At 46.1% G+C, this 25532-nt stretch overlaps 1 protein-coding gene across 6 annotated transcripts in view; it reads left to right on the top strand.

The window, feature by feature from the left end:
- Nucleotides 1-406: 406 nt before the first annotated feature.
- The window catches only part of LOC122543857 (integral membrane protein GPR137-like), a 45276-nt gene continuing 20150 nt past the window's right edge, over nucleotides 407-25532 (top strand). The window contains exons 1-4 of one of the 6 annotated variants that reach the window (XM_043682712.1): nucleotides 408-590; nucleotides 4136-4710; nucleotides 6168-6592; nucleotides 12372-12421. In XM_043682712.1, coding sequence (XP_043538647.1) covers nucleotides 6221-6592; nucleotides 12372-12421 — 422 coding nt within the window. In that variant the 5' untranslated portion in view covers nucleotides 408-590; nucleotides 4136-4710; nucleotides 6168-6220. Of the gene's footprint in view, nucleotides 591-1957; nucleotides 1992-4132; nucleotides 4711-6167; nucleotides 6593-12371; nucleotides 12422-25532 lie in introns of those variants that run through there. The other 5 variants (XM_043682710.1, XM_043682709.1, XM_043682711.1 and 2 more) reach the window with 5 other exon arrangements.

Here is a 25532-nt window from a genome sequence, read left to right as displayed (position 1 = left end):
TGCATGCACGCATGCGCAAGTGCATCACCCGGCGTCGGCGTTATGCGCACTCCCGCGAACCGACGGGAGTGAGCAGGCGCAATTGACGGGATACGCGTGCGGCTGTCGGCCGGCCTCCCCATTGTGTATTGACGGGAATGAGCAGGCGCAGTCGGCGGGTTACGCGCGCTGCTGCTGCCGCTGCCGGCCGGCCTCCCTCCCCATCGTGTATTGACGGGAATGAGCAGGCGCAGTCGGCAAGGTACGCGCGCGGGTGGCGGCTGACCACCGCGAACTGACGGGACTGAGCAGGCGCATTCGGCGGGATACGCGAGCGGCTGCCGGCCGGTCTCCACACAGCCAACTGACGGGGAGGAGTGAGCAGGCGCAGTGGGCAGCGGCGGGTCCGCAGGCGCAGTCAATCCGGGGTGTGGGAAAATAAAGAGCGGCCGGCTGGCGCGCAGGCGCGGCAGGTCTCCCCTTGACGGATTTGAAGGGTCCGCCGCTGAGCCGCTCCGCTCCGAGTGAAATTCAAAGCGAGAGGCGCTAAACGGAGTTTTCACCCGCCTGGCGATCGCGCGGTAATGTGACCAGGAAGGATGAGATGGGAGGTGAGAATGGGGTCCGCCGGCGGAGTTTGGTTTCCAGTTGACGGGGAGTTTGGAGAGAGACGAGGGGTTTGACAGAATGTTCCATTGAGGCAGAGCTCGGGGGTGGGGTCTCGGGATGGAACCACCTTGACACCCCCCCCCTCACAAACACACAATGGTCTCGACTGGTCCATCCTGTGCAGAAGGTGGTGCCCACAAAACCATCCAGAGTGAGGGAAGGGGTGGGGGAATCTAGGCAAGGGCCAATCATCAATGGGGAATGGGGGGGGAAAGAGGGGAATACTCAGGTCACACTTACCAGGGGGTAGGGGCTTCCTCAGGACTGGGTAATCAGGGGGTTAGGGGCTTCCTCAGGACTGGGTAATCAGGGGGTTAGGGGCTTCCTCAGGACTGGGTAATCAGGGCGGTAGGGGCTTCCTCAGGACTGGGCTATCACTGGGTAGGGGCTTCCTCAGGACTGGGTTATCAGGGGGGTAGGAGCTTCCTCAGGACTGGGTTATCAGGGGGGTAGGGGCTTCCTCAGGACTGGGTTATCGGGGGTAGGAGCTTCCTCAGGACTGGGTACTGGGTTATCAGGGGGTCGGGGCTTCCTCAGGACTGGGGTATCGGGGGATGGGGTAGGGGCTTCCTCAGGACTGGGGTATCGGGGGGGGTAGGAGCTTCCTCAGGACTGGGGTATCAGGGGGGTAAGGTCTTCCTCTGGACTTGTTTGTCGGGCGCTTCCTCTGGACATAGTTGTCAAAGGGGCGGGGGCTTCTGGGATTCTAGGGGTGACACTACATTCTAGTTATGGTCAGATCTGTCTGAGGTCCAGTAACCCCTCAGCCTACAATCCCTGTATCTCTAGGTCACTTATAGTCTTGAGCTGTGAAATCAATTAGAGATCTGACTGACTGTGGGGGTGGTTCCAGTGATATTTATTTTCACTGAGTAGGTTTCTCTGTCTGCTGCTTCTTCCCATTAGGTCTACAGAAATCCTTTTATGATAGGACTCAGCAGTTGCAGTGTGGCAGCCTCAGGACCTTGTGTTTGATTTGTTCATTGGAAGTGAGTTAGGCCAGTATTTATTGCCTGTCCTTCATTGCTGTTGAGAAGATGGTGGTAAACCTGTTGAACTGCTGAAGTCCATGTGTTGTGGACCCACAATGTTGATTGGAAGAAGACTCCAGGACTTCGATCCATTGACACTGAAGGAGCGTCTGATATTATGCTGGTCTGGACTTGGAAGGGTTTTGTAGCTGCGAGTGGTCCCTTGTCCTCCTGGGATATAGAGAAAAACGAACAGGAAATGACATCACCACAAACCCCGGAACCCCATCCAGGAGAAAGATATAAATAGAAAGCAGGAGACAACAGCTTCGCTTCACTTGGAGGTCGCCACTGATGATGTTACCTAGCCAGGTAATGAACGTCTGGATATCAAACCTACAGCTCAGCGAGTAAACCTACACCCTCGAGATTACTGATTTGCAAGGTGCTGCTGAAGAAGCTTTGCTGAGTTAGTGAAGTGTGTCTTGTAGATGGTGCGTGTTTTGGCCATTGTGTATTGGTGGTGAGACAGTTCCAGTTAAAAGCAGGCTCTTCTGCTCTGAAGGGTGTCAAACGTTTTGTGTTGTTGGAGCTGCATCTATCCAGACAAGGGGGGAATATTCCCTCACACTCCTGACTTGTGCCTTGGGGGTTTCTTTAATTTCTTCAGCCAGAGGGTGGTAAATCTGTGGAACCCATTGCTGCAGAAGGCTGTGGAAGCCAAGTCATTCAGTGAATGTAAGACAGAAGTAGGTTCTTGATTAGTAAGGAGATTAAAGGGTGAAGGCAGGAGAACGGGGTTGAGAAACATATCAGCGATGGTAGAACAGACTCTGTGCTGGAAGGTGTAATTCTGCTCCTATGGCCTTGAGATGAAGGAGAGGCATTGGGAGTCAGGAAGTGAGCTGCTCATTGCAATGTTCTCAATCTCTGTCCTGCTGTTGTGGCCATGCTATTCATAAGCCTGATCCAGTTCATGTCCTGGTCATCCATGGGATGTTAATTATGGGGGATTCAGTGGTGTATATGTTTGTTCATTCAGCAATTCTAAACCTGATAGTGGGGAGAGGCAGTGGTATCTGCTCATAGTTCAGTACATGGCTTAGGATTTTACTTCCGTTTAAGAAGGAATGAGATGAGCAGCAGCTAATTTGTTTTAAATGTTTATCCCTGAGGTGACTAAGAGTTTCATGCCACATTTATTTTCAGTTATATCAGCCAGTGATTTCTTTTTCCTTGAGATTCATTTTAATGAATGTCTTTATGTTGTTGACGGATTTCTGTCTGCTGTAGCGTGGCTTGGGGTTTTTAAAGCTTCCATTCTTGTACGATGAACAGTAATAGCTCTTGTTACAGAAAGGAATACTCTTTTTGTTAAGGGAGCTATGGTGCAGCTCATGGCTTAAATGCTTGACATTTTCTCCCTGTCAGCTTCTCACAGTTTCCGAGAGCTCAAACGGATATTCGGCTGAAGTGAGATTTATTTTTTTTACTCACTCAGCAATCCTGCATTAAATTCCTGCACTCCAAAGTGTGCATCATTGGGACGGAGTTTATGATTTTTGTGGGAAAATGACCAATCTTTGAGAGGGGCTGGCCAGGGAGGCTTGGAAATGAGAACACTGTAGCAGAATGTGATCAAAGTGAGCGCTTCCCAACCGAATAGTGGTTAGGAGTCAGTCTGAACTTTACAACCATCTCACTCTTCCCTGTTTGTGTGGTCACAATTTATTGTGAAATTTTGATTGGAACAGGTTGAAGCAATTCTGCTTCTCTCTAAAATGTTTGGTTGTTCCTCCTGTCCCAATTCTGACACGTTTATTTGAAACAACACGTACGTTATTTAAGGGATAATAAGTAAGTTGAAATAGTTTCGAAGAAGATCTAGTCAGTTCTGATAACATTGTCAATCTCAAGCCATTATCAGAACCAATCCCTTATCTGAAGCTGTACGTGATGAGATTATGCCTTTGTGATCACTTTGACACACTGCTTTTTAATCCATCTGACTTTTTTTTTGTTTGAGCTTGTCAGTGAGGGAGTGGAATGTTTTGTGTTTCAGTCATGCGGTGTCCATATTGAGAATTCCCAGAGCAGATATGGTGAAGCTTTCTAAACTGTCTCCATCAATCATTCCAAGAACAGGTATAGCACGGGATTAGATATAGAGTAAACATGTCCCTATACCTGCCCCATCAAATGTTCCCAGGACAGCAATAGCGTTGGGCTAGATACAAAGTAAAGGTCCATTTACACTGTCCCCATCAAACACTCCCCAGGACAGGGACAGCACAGGGTTAGATACAGTAAAGCTTCCTCTATTCTGTGGCAAGTACTTTGTGTTGCATGTCACTTGCAACAAAATTGATTCCTTGAGTTGAGTTGCTTGGGTTGGGTGCAACCCAGTCTTGACTTAATTATGGTGCATGATGTTACGATGCATGGTGGAATTATGTGAGAGCATTGCACTTGGTGATTATGAAGAAGTGTAAAAACCCTCTCCTCTTATTTAGCAGGTGGAAGAAGAATGTTCTGTACATCCGCTGCTTGCCAAAGACTGACAGTGTGCTGGATCAAATTGAGCCATGCCGGGGTAGATGACAAGTGCCTTTGAGGGGCTTTTGGGCAACTTTCACCCAAGCTGTGCACTCGAGGGGAAGAGGACACTAATCCAGTCCTGCGTTAATGACCGTTTCTCAACGGTGGGAATGGGACCAGCTTACCCATTGTTAACATTGGTGCAGTCCACCGAAGGAGAAACGTTGTGGCCCTTTCAGTGCGGCCAAAAGTGTAGAAAGGTTCGAAACTGGAGACATATTTAAACTGTGAAGAAGAAAGACCATCCAACTTTGCCAAAACGTTTAATATCACTGGCCGATTCCCAACACAGTTTGGCGCCAGCTGACTTGAGGAAGAAAAGCTGGAACTAGCGGGCTGATCTTTTCCATCTTCCAAGTCTTCGAGCTGTTGTCTGTGCTCAGCCTCCTGTTGCACGTCCCTTTGATAAGGGTGCTGGAAACTCTCAATACTGCTGCTGAGCATTTCAGGTCGACATTCGCCTTTTTGGGAGACTCATCTGTGCACAGTATAAGTAATTGGGAACTCATTTAAATAGTCAATCGGGTGGATGTTTGATATTATTGTTTCACTTTTCGCAAAGGTTAAACTGTCTTTCTTTTGTGTTTTTATCCACTGTGTGGGATCTGATTCTCGCCTAGAGTCAGACAGCACCGACACTGACCGTTCGGTCCAGCCAGTCCAGACTGGACCATATTCTCACACCAAATTAGTCCCACTTGCCTGTTCCTGGTCCATATCCCTCTGAACATCTCTTATTAATGTCCTTATCCAAATACCTTTTAAACATTGTAACTGTACCCGCGTCCACCACTTTGTCTGGAAGTTCGTTCCACATGTGAACCACTCTGAGTGTAAATATGCCCTCTAGTCTTGAATTCCCCCACCATAGGGAAAACACACTGCCCAGAAATGTGAAATCCCATTTTTCCTCTCAATTGCAAAATCACCCAAATGTCGCCTCTTTGGAGAAACCCTGACACGCGTGGTAATTGTCGGTTGAGGTTTCAGCCGTCTGGATCCATTTCAGAGTTTGTGCGTTCCCACAGTGCCAAAGCTGTCCACAAATCTCTCCCCCCACCACCACCACCACAAACAGTGCCGATTCAGCAGCTTCACTTTGGACCGCTGATGCTGGTAGTGGGATAATATCATGCTACCATCCCCTTTTCGCCAAGAGTTTCACTGTATGTGCACTGGAATGGATCGGGTACCATGGCAGGGTGCCCAAAATAGCCAGCTGGTGCTTTCCCTCTTGTTTAAAGAGTGTATTTGCCAATCAGATAGCGAAGGTGTGGTGAGAGCTGATGTTCATGACCCTGGTAAAACAGTAATGCTGCAGCTCAAATGATTCCCTCTGAGATATTGGCTTTCATGGCTGACAGTACCTCCCCAAGGATCAGTCTTGTGCTTACAAAAGTTGACTGAATTTCTGTTTCTTTACGATTGCTCAGTGCATCACCTTGAAGTTATAAATTACCCAGAAAGGTTAAAGACCAGGGGGTGGGGGTTGTGGATTCGGCTTACAGCTCTGAGTGAGGCCAAATCCCACTTCGACACCATTCTCCTGGTGTTGGTTAGTGGCCAGTATCTTTACAAACTCACGACTCTGCGCATCTGAGTCTTAAGCTGAATGGGGAGCATTACAGCTGAACCCTCTCTTAACATCCCCAAACTGTCTTCTGCTTGAAGAAAGAAATCACTGCACAGTGCTCTGACCATGAACCCTAGCCCTCTCTCTCTATCTGTTGCTTAACCAGAATTCAGGCTTCTGAATTCCCCTTCCCACCCCAGCAACTGCTGGTTTTGAAAGTCCGCTAGTAGTTTTGGTCAGAGCGGGGTTGTTGAGCTGCACATGTGTATGTATTCAATACTCCCTTCCATTGGAGGTGATTGTCTGTTTATCTGCTGGCTGACTGATCATTACAGAGAGTTAAAGTTTAAACTTGATTTAAATTTCTCTCCTGGTAGGTTATTCTGAGATCAGTCCAGTGCATGGTGCCACCGTGGTTCCAGACCTGAAGATGGAAGATGCACAAGTTATGGATATCGTGTTGAACACAGTGAGCCCTGAACCCCTGCAACCTGCTGTTCCGCTCTCGGTAACGCTGGGACTGACCATTGTCTACACTGCACTTTATGGACTCCTCTTCCTCCTTATCTACATCCAGCTCTGGCTGGTGCTGCATTACAGGCACAAGAAGTTCAGCTACCAGACTGTCTTCCTCTTCCTGTGTCTCCTGTGGGCTGCTCTGAGGACTACCCTCTTCTCATTTTACTTCCGAGACACCATCAAAGCCAACACCCTGGGCCCTTTCTCCTTCTGGCTGCTCTACTGCTTCCCGGTCTGCCTGCAGTTCTTCACCCTCGGTCTCATGAATATGTACTTTGCTCAGGTAATCGTGATAAGCTTCTCGCAGCTTGGGAGGGCTGATTTTGTTTGTCTTCTGACCTGGGCAGATGAATGATTGTAGCAAATTGAAAATCTCCCTCAGGCTGTGGTTGTTAATATTAACTTTTGGAATATTGCGTGCAAATCTGGTCTCCTTCATGTTGGTAGGATGTTGTGAAACTTGAAAGGATTCAGAAAAGATTTACAAGGCTGGTGCCAGGGTTGAAGGATTTGAGCTTTAGAGAGAGGTTGAATAGGCTGGGGCTGTTTTCCTTGGAGAGTAGGAAGCTGAGAGGTGACCTTATAGAGGTTTATAAAATCGTGAAGGGGCATGGATAGGGTAAATAGGCAAAGTCTTTTCCCTGGGGTGGGGGAGTCCAGAACTAGAGGGCATAGGTTTAGGGTTAGAGGGGAAAGATTTAAGAGGGACGTAAGGGTCTACTTTTTCACGCAGAATGTGGTACGTATATGAGCTGCCAGAGGAAGTGGTGGAGGCTGGTACAATTGCAACATTTAAAAGACTTTTGTATGGGTATATGAATGGGAAGGGTTTGGAGGGATATGGGCTGGGTGCTGGCAGGTGGGATTAGATTGAGTTAGGATATCTGGTCGGCATGGATGGGTTGGACTGAAGGGTCTGTTTCTGTGCTGTACGTCTCTATGACTCTATGATAGGTGTGTGCTCTTTTTGATTTTCTTTGAGCTGGAATCTTTGTTTTAGAGAGCTTCAAACCTGGGCCAAACAGGAAGTGCCTCAGTTTTTAAATTCAGTGACAAGATGTTGGCATTGCTGGCTAGGCCAGCATTTATTACCCATCCCTAACTGTCCTCTGCGCAATTAAGTGTCAACCACATTGCTCTGGGGTCTGGAGTCTCATATCGACCAGACCGGGTAAGGATCGCATTTGCCTTCCTTAAAGAGCACTAGTGAACTAGATGGGGTTTTTCTGACAATCAATGGTTTTGTGGTCATCATTACACCCCTAATTCCAGATGTTTATTGAATTAAAGTTCTGCCCTCTGCCATGGAAGGATATGAACCTGGATTCCCAGAGCATTACCAGGATCTCTAAATTAAAAGTCTAGCATTAATACCACTAGGCCATCAGCTCCCCATCTGCTCCAGAGCTAAAGGTTATGTTCAAATCCAGCTCCTGATCATTTGAGCTTAGTTTGAGACAGTGCTCCTTCTTGGAGGTGACATCTTTGAGATAAAAGCGAAGGTAACGTGGGGTTCAAATAAAGGTTAAAGCCCCAAAATTACGCTGCCCACCCGTGTCCCCACACACACACACCCACACAGGCTCTCACTCCCGCGTACACATGCACGTTCTCTCGTGCTCGCACACATGCCAAAATGTAAAGCAAACAAACAAACTCAATCCATTTATTATTTCCTGGAGTCTAGTCGAATGTACGTTAACTCTCACTATTGACAGCGCTTCAGGAATCTCTGTTTCTCGGAGGTATGATATGTGTAAATGCTATATGTTTCCTTGCACCTTAGACAGACCAGAAATACAAAGACAATTCAGCCACCTCCATTGTTCAAATCACAGAATGTAGAATCCCTACAGTGTGGAAGCAGGTCATTTGGCCCGCTGAGGCTATGCTGCCCCTCTGAAAGACGTTCCACCCAGCAGTACTAACCGCTAAGCCACTGTGCTGCCCTATCATCAAGCTCCTGGTGTGGCTTGCCCTCCTTAATTCTCAACAGAAGAGCTAACTTATCAACTCTCCCTGATCCTTCAGATGTAGAAATAAAGACCTCTGTTGCAGTGCTCTTTGTGATCTCGGGAGGCCGCAGAGTGGTTTATAGTCAACAATTTGTGGTTGCCAGTTTGTACAGAAAAAGCTCCCAAAATGCCATGTAGTTGTTTTATCAGCTAACATGGTTTGTTGACGTTTGGCTGAGAAAGGAAATGTTGATTGGAACCCCTCACTGTTGCCCTGTTTGCATTTGGCTACTTTATTGTTCTGTGCCTTTCCATTAATTGCTTCCAGGTAGTTCCAATTCCCAATCTCTCTTGTGCTCGGTCACTTGGTGAGATGCATTGGTTCACTCTCTGCTCCTCCGTCCTGCAGCATGAACCATTGCCTTCAAACTCTTGAATGGTGCTACAGAAAACTCCTGTTCAAAGGTTAAAACCGCCCTCTCTCCTACAGTATGTCTGGATCCTGAAATGACTGATGTACTGCAGATAACGATGCACACGAGCCAGCAATCATCAGCCGAACAGAGTTTATTATTTTTGTGAACACAAATTGAGATTAAACTGGTGGAGAGTTCTAGCTTAATAGAAGATAGAGCTGAAAATGTGTTGCTGGAAAAGCGCAGCAGGTCAGGCAGCATCCAAGGAGCAGGAGAATCGACGTTTCGGGCATGAGCCCTTCTTCAGGAATCCTGCTCCTTGGATGCTGCCTGACCTGCTGTGCTTTTCCAGCAACACATTTTCAGCTCTGATCTCCAGTATCTGCAGTCCTCACTTTCTCCTCCTAATAGAAGATAGAACCAATCTGAAGCCTATCTATCCTACACTATTCCACTATCAACCATATATTTATCCAATGACCATTTAAGTGCCCTTAAAGGCAAGTCTACTACTGTTGGAGGCAGGGCATTCCATGCCCCAATACTCTGAGTAAAGAAACTACCTCTGACATGTGTCCTATATCTAGCACCCCTTAATTTAAAGCTATGCCCCCTTGTGCTATACATCACTATCCGAGGAAAAAGGCTCTCCCTGTCCATCCTAGCTAACCCTCTGATCATTTTATATGTCTCAATTAAGTCACCTCTCAACCTCCTCTCTAATGAAAACAGCCTCCAGTCCCTCAGCCTTTCCTCATAAGAGCTTCCCTCCATACCAGGCAACATCCTGGTAAATCACCTCTGCACCCTTTCCAAAGCTTCCACATCCTTCCTGTGATGCGGTGACTAGAACTGTATGCAATACTCCAAATGCAGCTGCACCAGAGTTGTGTATAGCTGCAGCTCTGAAACTTAATCCCTCGAATCATAAAAGCTAATGTTTTCCTCATAAGAACTTCCCTCCATACCAGGCAACATCCTGGTAAATCATCTCTGAACCCTTTCCAAAGCTTCCATATCCTTCCTATGATGCGGTGACTAGAACTGTATGCAATACTCCAAATGCAGCTGCACCAGAGTTGTGTATAGCTGCAGCTCTGAAACTTAATCCCTCGAATCATAAAAGCTAATGTTTAGTTTCCCCTTGCTTTGGGGAAGTTGACTTGCATTTTATTGTTGTCAGAAAACAGACTGGCCCCTTGCCTTTTTTGGTTCTGCTCTGTGCGTGTTACAAGGATTTTGTGACGTGACTGACTGGCAGTTTGATGGTTGTGTGTCAATTCGGAGGTCATTGTGCAATGCTGAGATGAGCTGCAGCTGCAGACAGGAGAGAAATTGGCTTCCTGCGTGCGAAAGTGAAAAGCTCATTCAGATTGACAGCCAGGCTTTATTCCCACTCTGCTCAGTCAGGGTTCCTGCTTCTAAACATTGCCTGGTGACCACTTGGCAAGCATGCCCACAGGTTTGCATTAATCAAGACCTTTGGTTACCTTGTCGTTGAAAAGCTGCTGGCTAGGTGCATTTGCTAAGACGAGCTTTCTGAAGGTAGGCGGCACGTGTGGATCAGAAAGGAATTGTCATGTTCAGCAAGCGAGGTGGAAGAAAGCAAAGTACTGGTCTGAAAATAGTGCCCAGTGGATCTGTGGCAATTTCAAATGCAAAGGTTCCTCTAAGCAGTGTGTATTGCTGGATGTCGGTTTGCTCGCTGAGCTGGAAGGTTCATTTCCAGACGTTTCGTCACCCTACTAGGTAACATCTTCAGTGGGCCTTCGGATGAAGCACTGTTGATGATTCCTGCTTTCTATTTATGTTTGGGTTGGTGATGTCACTTCCTGTTCTTTTTTCTCAGGGGGTGGTAGATGGGGTCTAACTTGATGCGTTTGTTGATAGAGTTCCGGTTGGAATGCCATGAATCTAGGAATTCTCGTGCGTGTCTCTGTTTGGCTTGTCCTAGGATGGATGTGTTGTCCCAGTCGAAATGGTGTCCTTCCTTATCTGTATGTCAGGATACTAGTGAGAGAGGGTCATGTCATTTTGTGGCTAGTTGATGTTTATGTATCCTGGTGGCTAGTTTTCTGCTTGTTTGTCCAAAGTAGTGTTTGTTACAGTCCTTGCATGGTATTTTGTAAATGACATTAGTTTTGCTTGTTGTCTGTATAGGGTCCCCTCATGGTTTGTGATGGTGCAAGGAGGGTGGTGGTAGGATAGGGGAGGCCAAAACCAGATGGCACAGGTTTAAGGTGAGAGGGGAAAGATGCAAAAAGATCCTGAGGAGTAACTTTGTCACGCAGAGGGTGGTGCTTGTATAGAACGAGCTTCATTCTCTCTTTCAGAGAAAACAGTTCCCCTAGTCCCTGTCTTTAAAGCGAGACCTCCTATCCTTACACGGTCCCCAAGTTCTAGGCTTCCACACAAGAGGAACCATCCTCCCTATATCCAGTCCCATCAAGTTCACATTTAAATAAGAGGTCACCTCTCATTCTTTTAAACTCCAATGCATATAAGCCCAACCCGTTCAACATTTCACGCAGCAGAATTATTTTCATCGTAACACTGGAGCAAAGGTATCCTGTTGTCATAGCACCAGTGTTGCACACTGCCTCCATAACATAACTATTTGATAATTGCAAACTCCAATACGTTGTGTCAGAAACCACAGAGTGCACTTATACCCTTAATGTAGGGTCCTGGGGAGTTTTGCTGAACAAAGACCTTGGAGTACGAGTTCATACTTAATTGAAAATGGAATCGTAGGCAGACAAGGTGGTGAAAGAGACGTTTGGTACACCTGCCTTTATAATCAATTGCATCGAGTATAGGAGTTGGGAGGTCATGTTGTGGCTGTCCAGGACCTTGATGAGGCCACTTTTGGATATTGTGTTCAATTCTGGTCTCCCTGCTATAGGCAGGATGTTATGAAGCTGCGAATGGGTTCAGAAAAGATTTACCAGAATGTTTCCAGGGTTGGAGGGTTTGAGCTATAGGGAGAGGCTGAATAGGCTGGGCTACTTTCTCTTGAGCACTGGAGTCTGAGGAGTGACCTTATAGAGGTTTAGAAAATCATGAAGGTCACTGATAGTGTGAATAGCCAGGATAAGGGAGTCCAAAACTCGAGGGCATAAATTTAAGGTGAAGGGGGAGCAGGGAGATACAAAGGGGATGTAAGAGGCAACGTTTTCACGCAGAGGGTGGTGCGTGTCTGGAATGAGGTGGTGGAGGCTGGTACAATGACAACATTTAAAAGGCATCTGGATGGATGAATAGGAAGGGTTGAAAGGGATATGGGCCAAGTGATGGCAAATGGGACTAGATTAATTTAGGATATCTGGATGAGTTGGACCAAAGGGTCTGTTTCCTTGTTGTACATCTCTGACTCTACGGAAGTTAAACAGCCGAATGCATACGAGTCAGCAATTAGTTCCAGCAAATGCCACCAAAGAAACGATAGAAAGCGAAGTTACTTTACCATTCTATACGTTACTGGGGAACTTGTTTCCATTGCTTTGCTTCTTAATTAGGAGGGTGAGCATTCAGCAATGTGGTCAAAGGCGGGACTTCTTCACAGCCGGCTTCTGGTGCAGGAGGTGTTTGCTCATTCCTCCCACTCCCCATATCAATCCTGTTCATTCCCTGCTGTGATTTCTACCACGTTTTGCTTTGAGTGATCGCGTTTTTAAAACTTTCATTCCAGGTAGTCTTCAAGACGAAAGCAAAATATTTCCCCGAGATGGCCAAAAAGCTGTAAGTGACGCTTCTGCTGTTACGTATTCGGGACCAAAGCGTGCTTGTCGAATATAGAGAATTAATAAAAGAAACGGGGAAAAAAAATGATTGATTAAATGTGCTGGAGAATGGTGCCATTGCTGCTTCAGTATTCCCGGTGTGGGTACACCGCATAATGCATGGCTGGAGTTGTTCTGGGATCTGAGCCTGAAATCATCAGTGCAGAACCCAGTATGGGAGGACTGCACCACCAATATGGTCGTGGACCAGACCAAGCCCCCTCAAAATATTTTAAGGTGATAGTCTCGACTCTAACCTTTACTTACTTTTAAAAGGCAAATGTGAATATTACTTGGAATATTGTGTCCAGTTCTGGTCGCCCTGCTATAGGAAAGATACAGAGGCTTTGGAGAGGGTGCAAAGCAGGTTTACCAGGATGCTGCCTGGACTGGAGGGCTTGCATTATGAAGAAAGGTTGAATAAGCTCAGACTTTTCTCTCCTGGAGAGAAGGAGGAAGAGAGGTGACCTGATCGAGGTATACAAGATAATGAGAGGAATAGATAGAGTCAATAACCAGAGACTTTTCCCCAGGGCAGGATTGACAGGTATGAGGGGTCATAGTTTTAAGATATTAGGGGAAAGGTATAGAGGAGAGGTCAGAGGTAGGTTCTTTATGTAGAGAGTTGTGAATGCATGGAATGTGTTCCGGCGGTGGTGGTGGAAGCAGAGTCATTAGGGACATTTAAGCGACTGCTGGACATCACATGGATAGCAGTGAGTTGAGGGGTCCGTAGGTTAAGTTATTATTTTTTACATCAGGATTAAGTCTTGGCACAACATCGTGGGCCAAAGGGCCTGTTCTGTGCTGTACTTTTCTATGTCGTATGTTCCAGATGCAATGCAACTAGTTAAACTATTTGGCGTTAAGCAAAACACAATTTATTTAAACACTGTAGTTAAAAGTACAACCAAAGGAAAAGGAATTTAGAATAAAAACTCTATTGGAAAAGTTAACAATAATAGATACAGTAACCATTACTAACTAACTGTTCCAGTATAGTAACATCCCATATGCACACCCGTTGGCTAAAAGACAAATTCAGACACTCACATGCAGTTCTCCCATCAAGAGAAAACCTAGAGAGAGGAGCAGCCAGGAGACATTCACTGAAGCTTCCAACCCCATTGAGACCCCAATAGGTTCTGAAGCTACTGGAAATAAAACCCAAAACCCAGAAATCTGGATCTGGGCGAGCTGGTCACACCCATTCAGGCTGTTAAACAAAACACAAGGTCTCCCACTCTGTTTACAATACCCCAGGCTGCTCGACACCTCTGCCTTACAGCCTCTCTTCAGAAAACAAGGGGCAAAAATAACCTTCCAAAGTCATAACATTGTCACAATAAGTTTCATGAGTCACAATGCGTGTGCACATTGTCCTGTGGTGTCCACCGGTTACATGGTTTCACACAGGGTACAGCATCTCCTGCTTTGTGGTCTCCAATGGGCCATTGAACATTTTGTGCAGAGTGAGGGGCATCTTCTGTTTTGTGTGCCCTTGTACTGAAATTAGAGAGTTAATACGTTGGTTACATTATGATTCACACATGTGTTGGGACATAATTTTACACCACAGCCATTGAACATTTTGTGCAGAGTGAGGGGCATCTTCTGTTTTGTGTGCCCTTGTACTGAAATTAGAGAGTTAATACGTTGTAATTGCCAAAATGCAGGTTTTGCCATGATTCAACTGTGGGGCCTTGTCTTAGCTGTGCTGTAAATTTCTTTTTCGTAAAATAATTGATGATGGTAAATCCAAGATGGTGGCATGGTAGGTAGTTTCTGGGCTTGTCAGAGCCCGCCCACGCGAGGCCGGCAGCATCTGTGTCTCTATGTACATTTCATCTTTGTCTTTTTCTTTTCTTTCTTCATCTTTGGGACGGTCGCTGCATCATTGGTGGCATGGATCGGGACTTTTGACAGTGGCTGGGCCCAGAGCCTGAGCCCGATGTGGTAGTGCCCAGAGCGGTGGCTCTTTGCGGAATTAGGTGGCAGTAAAGCCTGTGGCACTGTTGTTGCTCTTCCTGGAGTGGGACTCCTTGAGGACTGGAACACTTTTGAGAGACCTTGCAGAAGCCATGATTGAGACCCAACTTACACAGAAGATAAAAACTCTTATTTAGATAATTTCTTTTTATTCTTTTCGTAACTCACAATTGCACCGGATTTTGGCGACAACACTTTTCACTGTTTCTTCAAGGTATGTGCGACAATAAAAGTAATCGTTCATTCATTCACCCCAGGATTTGGAGATGCTGGTTCTGCTGGTTTGATGACAATGTTGTGATTGGTTTTGAGAGCATTGTGATCAGGTGATCTTCTGCTCTACTTTTTCGGTACGGCTGGTGAATCTGGCATTTATATATTTCCTGACAGTTTGAGCGTACTTGTCAAGCCCAGGGCAGCAGTCTTCCAGTGGGGTCCAAGTTCACCCCTTCTTTGGTCGCTTCTCTACGGATTCCTGTGATGGTTGTTCTGGTTTGTCGGTGGGCTCATTGGGACCACTGCTGGCATCTTGAAAGAATTCCTGGAGTCTTGTTCATCTGATGAATTCTTCCGTGTCTGCTGCAAGAACCATGGGGTCCATTTTGGCAGAAATTGAGACCCCTGCTAAGAACTTCAGTCTCTTGCGGTTGAAGGGTGTGGTCCAATAAGTTGACAATTGACTTCCCCGTGGTGATAACATTATCCATTGTGGTGCCAGGGTGGGCTTGGCTACTGCTGGTGATGCCAAGTTTATCCCGTTTCTTCTTCTTGGTGTGCGTGTACGTGGTGTAGTTTTGTCGCCTTGTCTGTTTGGCAATGTCCCATAACTGTACTGCTGTATCCTGAGTGCAGGCTGAGAGTGTGGACTCCATCTTAATTTCAAGGTTGTGGCGCCTGTTGTAGAGTTGGTGCACAAGATGATTGAGGAGTTTGCGAGAGCTGTGGTGGCAAAGTCTCTCCGTGTAGGTTGACTTGAGTGGGTTTGTGATCCGTAATCCTTTTGGGATCTTTCCTGCTTGAGTGCAATTCTGTGGAAACTTGATGTCTGTGTCGATATGTTTGATCTCCTTGGAGATCCTCTCCACTTTAGGTCGGCAGTTAGTGTTGTCGATGGTGGTCATGATTTGGAGAACCAAATAGTTTACTGGAGAGTGGAACTTGAAAGAGTTCAGAAAAGATTTACAAGGATGTTGCCAGGTTGCTGCATTTGAGCTATAGGGAGAGGCTGAATAGGCTGGGGCTGTTTTCTCTGGAGCGTCGGAGGCTGAGGGGTGACTTTATAGACGTTTATAAAAGCACGAGGGGCATGGATAGGGTAAATAAACAGGGTCTATTCCCTGTGGTGGGGGAGGATAGGGTAAATAAACAGGGTCTATTCCCTGTGGTGGGGGAGTCCAGAACTAGAAGGCATAGGTTTAGGGTGAGGGGGGTAAGATATAAAAGAGACCTACGGGGCAACTTTTTCACGCAGAGGGTGGTGCATGTATGGAATGAGCTACCAGAGGAAGTGGTGGAGGCTGGTGCAATGACAACCGTTAAAAGACATCTGGATGGGTATATGAATAGGAAAGGTTTGGAGGGATATGGGCTGGCAAGTGGGACTAGATTGGGTTGGGATATCTGGTCGGCATGGATGAGTTGAACCGGAGGTGCTGTACATCTCTATGACTCCATGACTCTATCTGCCATGGCGGGATTTGAACCCAGGTTCCCAGAGTGTTACCTGAGTATCTGAATTAACAGTCCAGCGATAATACTGATAGGCCATTACACAGCCACTCCCCTGGAATATTGCACAGAAACTATCTCCTTGCGTTTGATTCGGGACCGGGTTCTGAAAATGATCCTCTACACCGCTCTGGCCATCAAAATATTTTTCTGACTCGAATGAATGAAATCTCTCACTTCCTGTGTTCTGTCCGGGTTGACATCTAAACTGATGCCTCTTCAGATCTGTAGTTCTTCTTGTGGCCTTCCTTTTCACCCACACTCTTTAACTTCCTCTTTACCCCAGCTGCCTTCCGATGTGATTTCTGCAGCTGCAATTTTTTTTTTAGAGAAGCGAGTGGCTGTTTGTTGTGGAGAAGCTGAATTGGCAAGTCAGTTCCCAGTGCTTACAGGAAGCTGGGTGGAAATGCATCACCACAGAGTGTTTCCATTGCCTCGGCCAAGCCAGTAAACTTTGTGGTTTCAACTTGCACTGTTTGCTACACTGGAGGGTGTGGTGGCTGTAAGGCTGCTCTCCGTGTCTGCCACCTGGATCAACCGCAGTTTACTCCCTGCATTCACACTCTGAGGGGTGAACTTCTCAAGGTTTATAAAATCAAAGGTAAGGTAGAATAGCCAACAGCTTTTCCCCATGGAAGGGGAGTCTAAAAGTAGACGGTTTTCAGATGAGAGGGGAGAGACACAGATGGGTCCAATATTTTTCACACACAAGGTGATGAGTGCATACCAGTTGTGGTAGTGGAGGCGAATACAATTTTGTCATTTCAGAAACATTTTGGATAGGTAGGTGGATGGATGGGATAGGTATAGAGGGAAATGGACCAAACACAGGCAAATTGGACTAGGTTAATTGTGAAAACTGGGTGGTATGGATAAGTTGGGTCGAAGAACCTGTTTCCATGCTGTAGACCTGTAAGACACTTGTGTTTTGTGCAGAACCTCCTGCACAGCATCTCTGCCTTTGTTTTGGATTAAAGCATTTTGATGAAGAAACTAATGGCTGTGAACTTTGTACGGCTGTGGAGTTAACAGAACAATGCAGTTTTCTTAGACAATACAAAAATAGGAAGAGGAGTAGGCCATTTGGCCCCTCGAGCCTGCTCCGCCATTCAGTAAGATCATGGCTTTTGGCCCCTCAGTTTGGGTTGGCTCTAAATCAATTCACAATGACACCTCATAACTACTCTTTCATAAAATTCCTAGAGCATGGAAGCAGGCCATTTAGCTGATCGAATTCACAGTTCGTTGTCATGCCTCCCCAGTTGAACAGCTTTTTGGATTACGATGAAGAATGGCTACTCAGTTGGTGAGCGGTGAATTACTGCACTGGGCAGCATACATTGACTGACTCCTGAGTCAACTTGCCCTACTCTGAGTTTGTTCGAGTGGATGTGCCCTCTCTAAAGCATCTCTCTGGAGAGCTTTAATGTTTCTGCCAACTTATGGGAGTGCCGGGCTTGTGACTGACCAAGATTCATTTGAGAAGGCACCTAAACCCATTGAGAGACTACTCTGGGAGCACACTGTCGATGAGCTGGAGAGAGTGCGCCAATCTCTGCCCCATCTTCTGCCTGTCCTGAATGGGGCAGAGTCTGTGGCTCGCGCCTTGGACCTCTGGACACAACTGGCCAATGAGGAAGCAGGTCATCCTCGATCCTAAGTGTCTGTCTCATCACTAGGACTTCTGGCTTTGGCTGCAATTTGACAACACTCGATACTGATAGCCAGAGGTATAATCATAGAATCCCTACAGTGTGCAAACAGGCCATTTGGCCCAACAAGTCCGCCGACCCTCCGAAGAGTAATCCACCCAGACGAGTTCCCTTACCGTATTACTCTATTTTCCCTGATGAATACACCTAACCTACACACCCCTGAACAATGGATCATTACAATTAGTTGAGTGGCTAATACTTTTTAATAAACTTGTTTGGACACCAAATGACACACCTCTGGGGCAGGTGGGTCCTGAAATGGCCTTACTGGCCCTGAGGTAGGGACACTACCCACTGTGCTGCAAGAGCCTTCTAGTTGCGTCGTTTAATTGCTGAGCAAAGTAACTGCTACTTCCTGGTCCATTGAAGGTGGTTGACCATGTTGAGCTGAATTCTGGTAATCTTTTCCATCATGGGAGCGAGTTAATATTTTTGTAAGGTTCCTACAAACTGGCAGTTCCTGGGTTATTGTTTGGAGCATGTGACAAATAAGAGACACTGATCGGACATCTAGCAAGCACTAAGGATGTTCAGTGAGTTTGTACTCCAAGCTGAGGTTGATATTTGTTTTTGTGTGTGTGTGTCTGCAGGGCCCAGGAGAGGGGTTTACATGCTTGCTGTGGTTCTAGGGCAACCTGGGTGCATTGTCCATCGAAGTATGCTAGAGCAGGGGCAAATTAATCTCCCAAAATGCCAGAGATACATTGGGGCATTGTATGAGGAAGTGTCTGGGGGAATTGTTGCTCCTCCAGTCATAGGGTGGTCTTCTCCTGTGCTTGCTGTTGGTAGGTTCAGCCACAGAGTCATACAGCGTGGAAACAGGCCCTTTGGTCCAACTTGTCCATCCTGGTCAGACATCCTAAATAATTATATATCAATTTGGCCCATATCCCTCTAAACCCTTCCTATTCATGGACTCATCCAGATGCCTTCTAAATGTTGTAATTATACCAGCCCCCACTACTTCCTCTGGTAGTTCATTCCAGTCATGCACCATCCTCTGTGTGAAAACATTGTTGCCTATCTTTTTAAATTTCTCCCCTCTCACCTTAAACCTATGCCCTCTAGTTTGGACTCCCCCACCCCGGGGAAAAGATCTTGGTCATTCACCCTATCTTCACCCCTCATGACGTTGTAAGGTCATCCCTTAGCCTCTGATACTCCAGGGACTGTGAACCTGTCCAGCCTGTGGAGATACATGGTGGGGATGGGGGGTGGTTGTAGCAGGACTGGGCCTAAGAGGTACCTGTTTGTGGAGGGTGAGGCAGGAGAAGCATAAGATACTGCAGCGGGAGAGGGGAGAGGGGGGAGGGGGAGACCCAGTAGTTGGGTTGTGGAAGGGAGATGGGGAAATAATCAAGAACTGGGATGAGTAGGTTGGGGAGGGGAGATGGGGAAGCTGCATCAAAGGGTAGAGTGAGAAAGCGATGCTGCAAACGGAGTGGGGAGAGTTGGGGGCAAATTACAAGCATTGATAGAGAAAACGGGTAGGTTGCAACGGGTGAAGAGAATGAGACTGCAAAAAAATTGAGCAGTTTTAAATCTGACAACAAAGGAATACTTAGCTACGTAACTAGGAAAATTGGGTATTTCTGAGGTAGTGTATTTGTTACGAAAAAATGTGGAATCTCAAGCTTAATGCTGTGATTGTTCAGGGACTATTCATTATAGGTGTCTCCATAGACACTGTCAGTTATTTAAGTTAAATCAGAGATGTGTTGGGAATGGTAGTAACTTTGCACATGTCACATTTAATGCATTGTCATCACATCAGTCTGTGGAAATTGTATCTTGGATGATGGCTTTCATATGTAGAAGGGAGTTGGTTATTTCGTTAGAAGAAAGCAGGTTTATTTGCCTGTTTCTCGTGCAATTTAAATGCCAGGAAGACTAAAGAATGAATTATTTCAAAAGGCTGGGACTTTCAATGTAATAGAAGGTTAACAATTGCAAAGGGTATTAATGTTTTTCCATAGGCTCTTCTGTGTGAGCCCAAATACCCCAATGTTAACACATTACAGAAGACCCTTGTTTTCTGACGGCATTACATAATGTTGGGGGGAGGGAGGATCCCAGTTCCCAATTATGAAGAATGTGAGGAGGAGAGTTAAAGGTTGCAGTAAATTACTGCAGATGCTAGAATCTGTACTGAAAACACAAAGTGCTGGAAATCACAGCGGACCAGGCAACATCCATGGAGAGAAAGCCCAGAGATGTGCAGGTTAGGGTGGATTGGTCATGCTGAATTGCCCATAGTGTCCAGGGATGTGCAGGCTATGTGGGTTAGTCATAGGAAATGCGGAGTTACAGGGATAGGAAGAGAGTCTCTGTCTGGGTGGGGTGCTCTTTGGAGGGTTGGTGTGGACTCGAGGGGCTGAATGGCCTGCTTCCATACCATAGGGATTCTATGATTTCTACGAAAGCAAGCTACCGTTTTGAGTTGAGATAATGCTTTGTCAGAGCTCTGATGAAGAGTCATCTAGACTTAAGTCGTTACTTTGCTTTCTGTCTCTGGATACTGCCTGACCTGCTGTAATCTCCAGCAGATTTTGCTTTCAGAGTTAAAGGTTGGGGTTAGCAGGTGGAAGGGGCCCTGCAAACAATAAAAGCACTAAGGCCCACGATTTCTCTCCCCTGGGCTGTATAGAGGTGTGTGTACGTCAATTTCAACCTCCAAAAATGTTTCCTTTGGGCCCAAAATTACATTTACTGCACAAGCTGTCAGAGTGTACTTGCTAATTCTGTAAGAGGTCACAGTCAGGTGGAGAGTCACTGGACCCGAAACATTAACACACTCTCTTTCTCTCCACGGTTGCTGCCAGACCTGCTGAATTTCTACAGTGCGTTCTCTCTGTTTCAGATTTCCAACAGCTGCAATTTTTTGCTTAATATAACAGTAATAGTTTTTGTTTTGTGCGCTCAGAGTTGTTGAAGCTTGCAAAGATCTTGAGTATTCATCCTTTTATGAGGTATGAGCACCTTGCCAATCCCTGTTGGCCATCTTTCATTGGCTTGGCTGACCATTTCAGGAGGCAATTAAGAGTAAACCACATTTGCTGTAGAGCCGTCAGACTGTATACAGGCAGCAGATGTGTTTAAAGTACCTGTTCGAGACAGCTCAGGGAATCCCTGATGGACTCGAACTGTAGCCTCTCTTGGTTCATCCTGGAGATTGTGCTCTGTGGTGGCCACAGTTTATTGGTTAAATAAAGGTAATAATTTAAACTAGATACCTACAAGGTTTTAGATCAAAGGAGAGAGAGAGAGAGAGAACAAAAAAAAAAGAAAAACAAAAATGCTATTCATCTCTCCACCCTGGAGGCTTCCTCCCTCTATTCCTGATGAAGGGCTTTTGCCCGTAACGTCGATGCTGCCTGACCTGCTGTGCTTTTCCAACACCACTTTGATCGAAACTCTGGTTGCCAGCATCTGCAGTCCTCACTTTTGCCTTGTACGTTCCTACAAGTCAGGCTTTAGCAGAGGAGCAGCATCAGCTCTTACCCCCTCAGAGCTCTCTCAGGCTGCTCCCCTATTGCTGCTGTCTGTATACAGAGTTTGGGATTAAAATTACAAAAACGCCACATGTCCTTCATCCGATAAGAAGCAATAAAATGGCAAAGGTTTGCAGAGGAAGAGAAACTGACTGACTGACAGGTCTGTGTACGCTTGACTAACTAAGCTACATGCACATCCAAGTGGGACACCCTTGATCCAGCCAGGCCAATTGAGGTGATGCTCTTCCAGCGTGTGCTGAGCTACGCTGGAGCGCTGCAGCAAGCCTGAGATGTTGGCCAGGGAACACAGTGGTGTGTTGAAGTGGTGGATTACTGGCTTACTAGCCCACTGGCATAAACAACATGTCACTGTCTCCCCATAATGTCCCAAAATTTGACACAGGAAGAAAAACGCTTCCAATAAATACAAAGACATCCTGCTGGAAAAACTGCTCAATAAAAGAGGAAATATAAAATTAGTCTCAAATCCCTACCAAGGGCTCTCCAGCAAAGTCTACCCACATACAAACATTCCAATAAACATGACAGACGATGCACACATGCAAGCGTCTTCTGTATCTTAATTTTTATCTAGTTGTTGATCGTCTCAGATTTCTCTCTCTCCTGAAAGTTGTGTTGCTCAAGATGGTGCCAATACAGGTGGACTCTTTGCACGCTCCCTACAGCAGATCTTATTCTCACATGTCGTTCAAAAGTGCAGAACGATTGAAACTCGATCCTAAGTACCTCCAGTGTAGCCATAACTTTTTGTGTGCATCACTTATTCAATCACCCTGTGATTTGCATGTCCTTGTATGTTATGATCTGCTGATACTGCACGCAAAACAAAACCTTTCACCGTCCTTAGGTACGTGTGACAATAACAAATCAAATCAATAATAAGTGAAGATTGGTTGCATAATGGGGGAGGGGGGGAAGGTGGTGTACATTATTTTGGAGCAGTTAAGCAAATTCACAAATGGTGGGACTTTACAACTGTATTGTATGCTGGGCAGAGAGGAAAGGAGTGGGGGGACAGGAAAAGAGGTTTTTAATAAAAAAGGGCTTCCACAGATGGCACTGGCAATTTAGATTTAATGTTTAATCAGATCATAATCAGTCACAAATGTGTGTTGGGGTGCAAGTGGTTGATTCGTCATCGGGCACAGAAGACAATAAACCACTCATGTTTTGATTCACTGACAGTTTTATGAGCACCATTTGAACTCCTGGGTGAGCTTGCCATGCCAATAATCATACCCACCCACCATCCCTCCACTGTAAATACAATCAGTTCCCATTCATCACACACTGGGCTTTTGTTATCGTCAAGTTTAAGAGCCTAATCACGGATAATGGAGTTCCCGGCTCATTGATTCCTGCAGTTTTGCAGAAGCCTGTCAACTGAGAAAATTCCACGGGCTGGAGGATAAGGAATGGATAATGGGGAATAAAACCCAGAAGGGACATTTTAAAAAAAATACGCTGAATGAAAATGTTTGAGGATGTGGAGGGAGAGACAGTGAAAAAGAGGACTCCTTTTCAGAATGGCAAGGAACAAATTTAATAAAATACCTTACATACATATAAAAGCAAACTACTGTGGATGTTGGGAATGTAAAATAAACACAAAAAAGCAGGAGAAACTCATCAGGTCTGCCAGCAACTGTGGAGAGAGATATGACACTTTTTCTGAAGAGCTCTTCAGTTCTGAAGAAGAGTCGTATCAGGCTTTACACATTAATTCTAGGCCTGCTATGTTTCTACAACATGTCCCTATACATAAATTTTACGTGCAATATTAGCACTGGTCAGGTTGGTGGGGACATGAGCGTGTTCAGTTGCATCTAAAGGAAAGGAAGTGAAGGATTGGAAAAGGAGCTAGTATACACAGTGGATCCATGGTTTTTTAAAAAAACTCCTCAGAGAACTAGGAATACTGTGGTAAGTAACTCACTGCCAGACTCCCCAAAGCCTGTCCACCATCTACAAGTCAGGAGTGTGAGGGAATACTCCCCACTTGCCCCTAGATGGGTACAGCTCCAACAACATTCAAGAAGCTCGACACCATCCAGGACAAAGCAGCCCCCGCTTGATTGACACCACACCCACAAGTATCTGCTCCCTCCACCACCGACGCTCAGCAGCATGTACCATCTACAAGGTGCACTGCAGAAATCCACCAAATATCCTCACAGCTCCTTCCAAACTCACGACCACTTTCTTCTCAAAGGACAGGGGCAGTGGATAATTGAGAACACCAACCCCTGCGAGTCCCCTCCCAGCCACTCACCATCTGGACTTGGAAATGCATCGGCCCTTCCTTCAGTGTCGCTGGGTCAGAATCTTAGAACTCTCTCCCTAACGACATTGTGGGTCTACCCATAGCACATGGAATGCAGCGGTTCAAGAAGGCAGCTCGCTCCCACCTTCTCAAGGGGCAACTAGAGACAGGCAAGAAATGCTGGGCCCAGCCAGCGACACACACATCCCACAAATTCCATTTTTAAGAAAGGCAGCTTACGGAATTCTTAATTAAATTAATAACTCTAAGAATGTAAAACCCATTTCAGCAATGGTGCTATGAAACTATTGCCAACTATCATTTACAAAATACCTGGTTCACTAACGTTCTTCAGCAAAGGACCTCTGGGAAAGCTTGTAGCCTAACACATCCGCTACAGGAGATACAGGAAAGTGCTCGACCATGGGGGGGGGTGGCATTTGTTCAGTAGAATTAAGGACATCTGTTCTTAGCATCAATCGGTGTAGATAAGGTGATAACATTTGTTCACTTGTGGAATGTGTGGCAGTACTTCCTTCTCACCCTGAGGGCTGGAAGCTGCATGTATTTCACAATGGGATGGTACATAACTGAGTTTCTGGTTTATATTGAAGACTCTTAACAAAACTTATACTCAATAGGAAAAGAACTTGTAATGTAATAAGCTGAGTGGAATATGCACATAATAGAACAATCCTGACACATTCTCACGTATACCACACTGAGCAGATTTGAATTTGTGAAGCTCAGCTCCCTAATCTTGACTGTTCTGGAATGTGAATGTCTCGTTACCCTTACAAGCTAGGAAAACCCAAAGGCTAAAACTGGCATAGTAAGAACTTGTCTGCAGCCTTCTGGACTCAATTTCAACAATGTTAGGGCTTCAGGCAACTTCTCCCCAACCCCCTCACACAGCAGGTCTTCTTATCACATGGGCACACCACCCGTTGTTAGCCACTAATTGTCCCTGATAGCAGCTATTTATTCTCCCAGGCTGAATGTTATCCACTCCTTTGTCTGTCCAACTATTCTTCTCTCGCTTTGGGCCCTATCTCCAACTATTGTTTACTCCTTACCCATTTTATCCATTTTCTAGCTACCATCAGTTCTGAGGAACTGATTTCTCTCCATCGATGCATTCCGGGCCTGCTGAGCTTTTCCAGCAGTTTTTGTTTGCTAATAATCCATAGGCCCAGCCTTGAGCTCTGGACTGATTTGTCTGAAATTCCAGCATGCCAGCTGGTGGAATTAATGGGGACCATTGTCAGATTGTTGGAACAAATAACCGATCAGGTAGTCCTTTAAGGCCGGAAATCTGTCATCCTGCCCCATGGTGGCTTGAATAGGTTGCACGGTAGCTCAGTGGTTAGCACCGCTGCCTCACAGTGCCAGGGACCCGGGTTCAGTTCCAGTCTCGGGCAACTGTATGTGTGGATTTCTCTCTTTCTCTTCTCTTTCTCTCTCTTCTTCATAGAGTCATAGAGAAGTACAGCATGGAAACAGACCCTTCGGTCCAACCTGTCCATGCCGACCAGATATCCCAACCCAATCTAGTCCCACCTGCCAGCACCCAGCCCATATCCCTCCAAACCCTTGCTATTCATATACCCATCCAGATGCCTCTTAAATATTGCAATTGTACCAGCCTCCACCACATCCTCTGGCAGCTCATTCCATACACGTACCACCCTCTGCGTGAAAAAGTTGCCCCTTAGGTTTCTTTTATATCTTTCCCCTCTTACCCTAAACCTATGCCCTCTAGTACTGGACCTCCCCACTGCAGGGAAAAGACTTTGTCTATTTATCCTATCCATGCCCCTCATAATTTTGTAAATCTCTATAAGGTCTCCCCTCAGCCTC

The sequence above is a fragment of the Chiloscyllium plagiosum genome, chromosome 45 (genome assembly GCF_004010195.1).
Source record: "Chiloscyllium plagiosum isolate BGI_BamShark_2017 chromosome 45, ASM401019v2, whole genome shotgun sequence".
NCBI classification, from domain to species: Eukaryota; Metazoa; Chordata; class Chondrichthyes; order Orectolobiformes; family Hemiscylliidae; genus Chiloscyllium; species Chiloscyllium plagiosum.
This window is presented reverse-complemented; position numbering and strand designations above follow the sequence as displayed.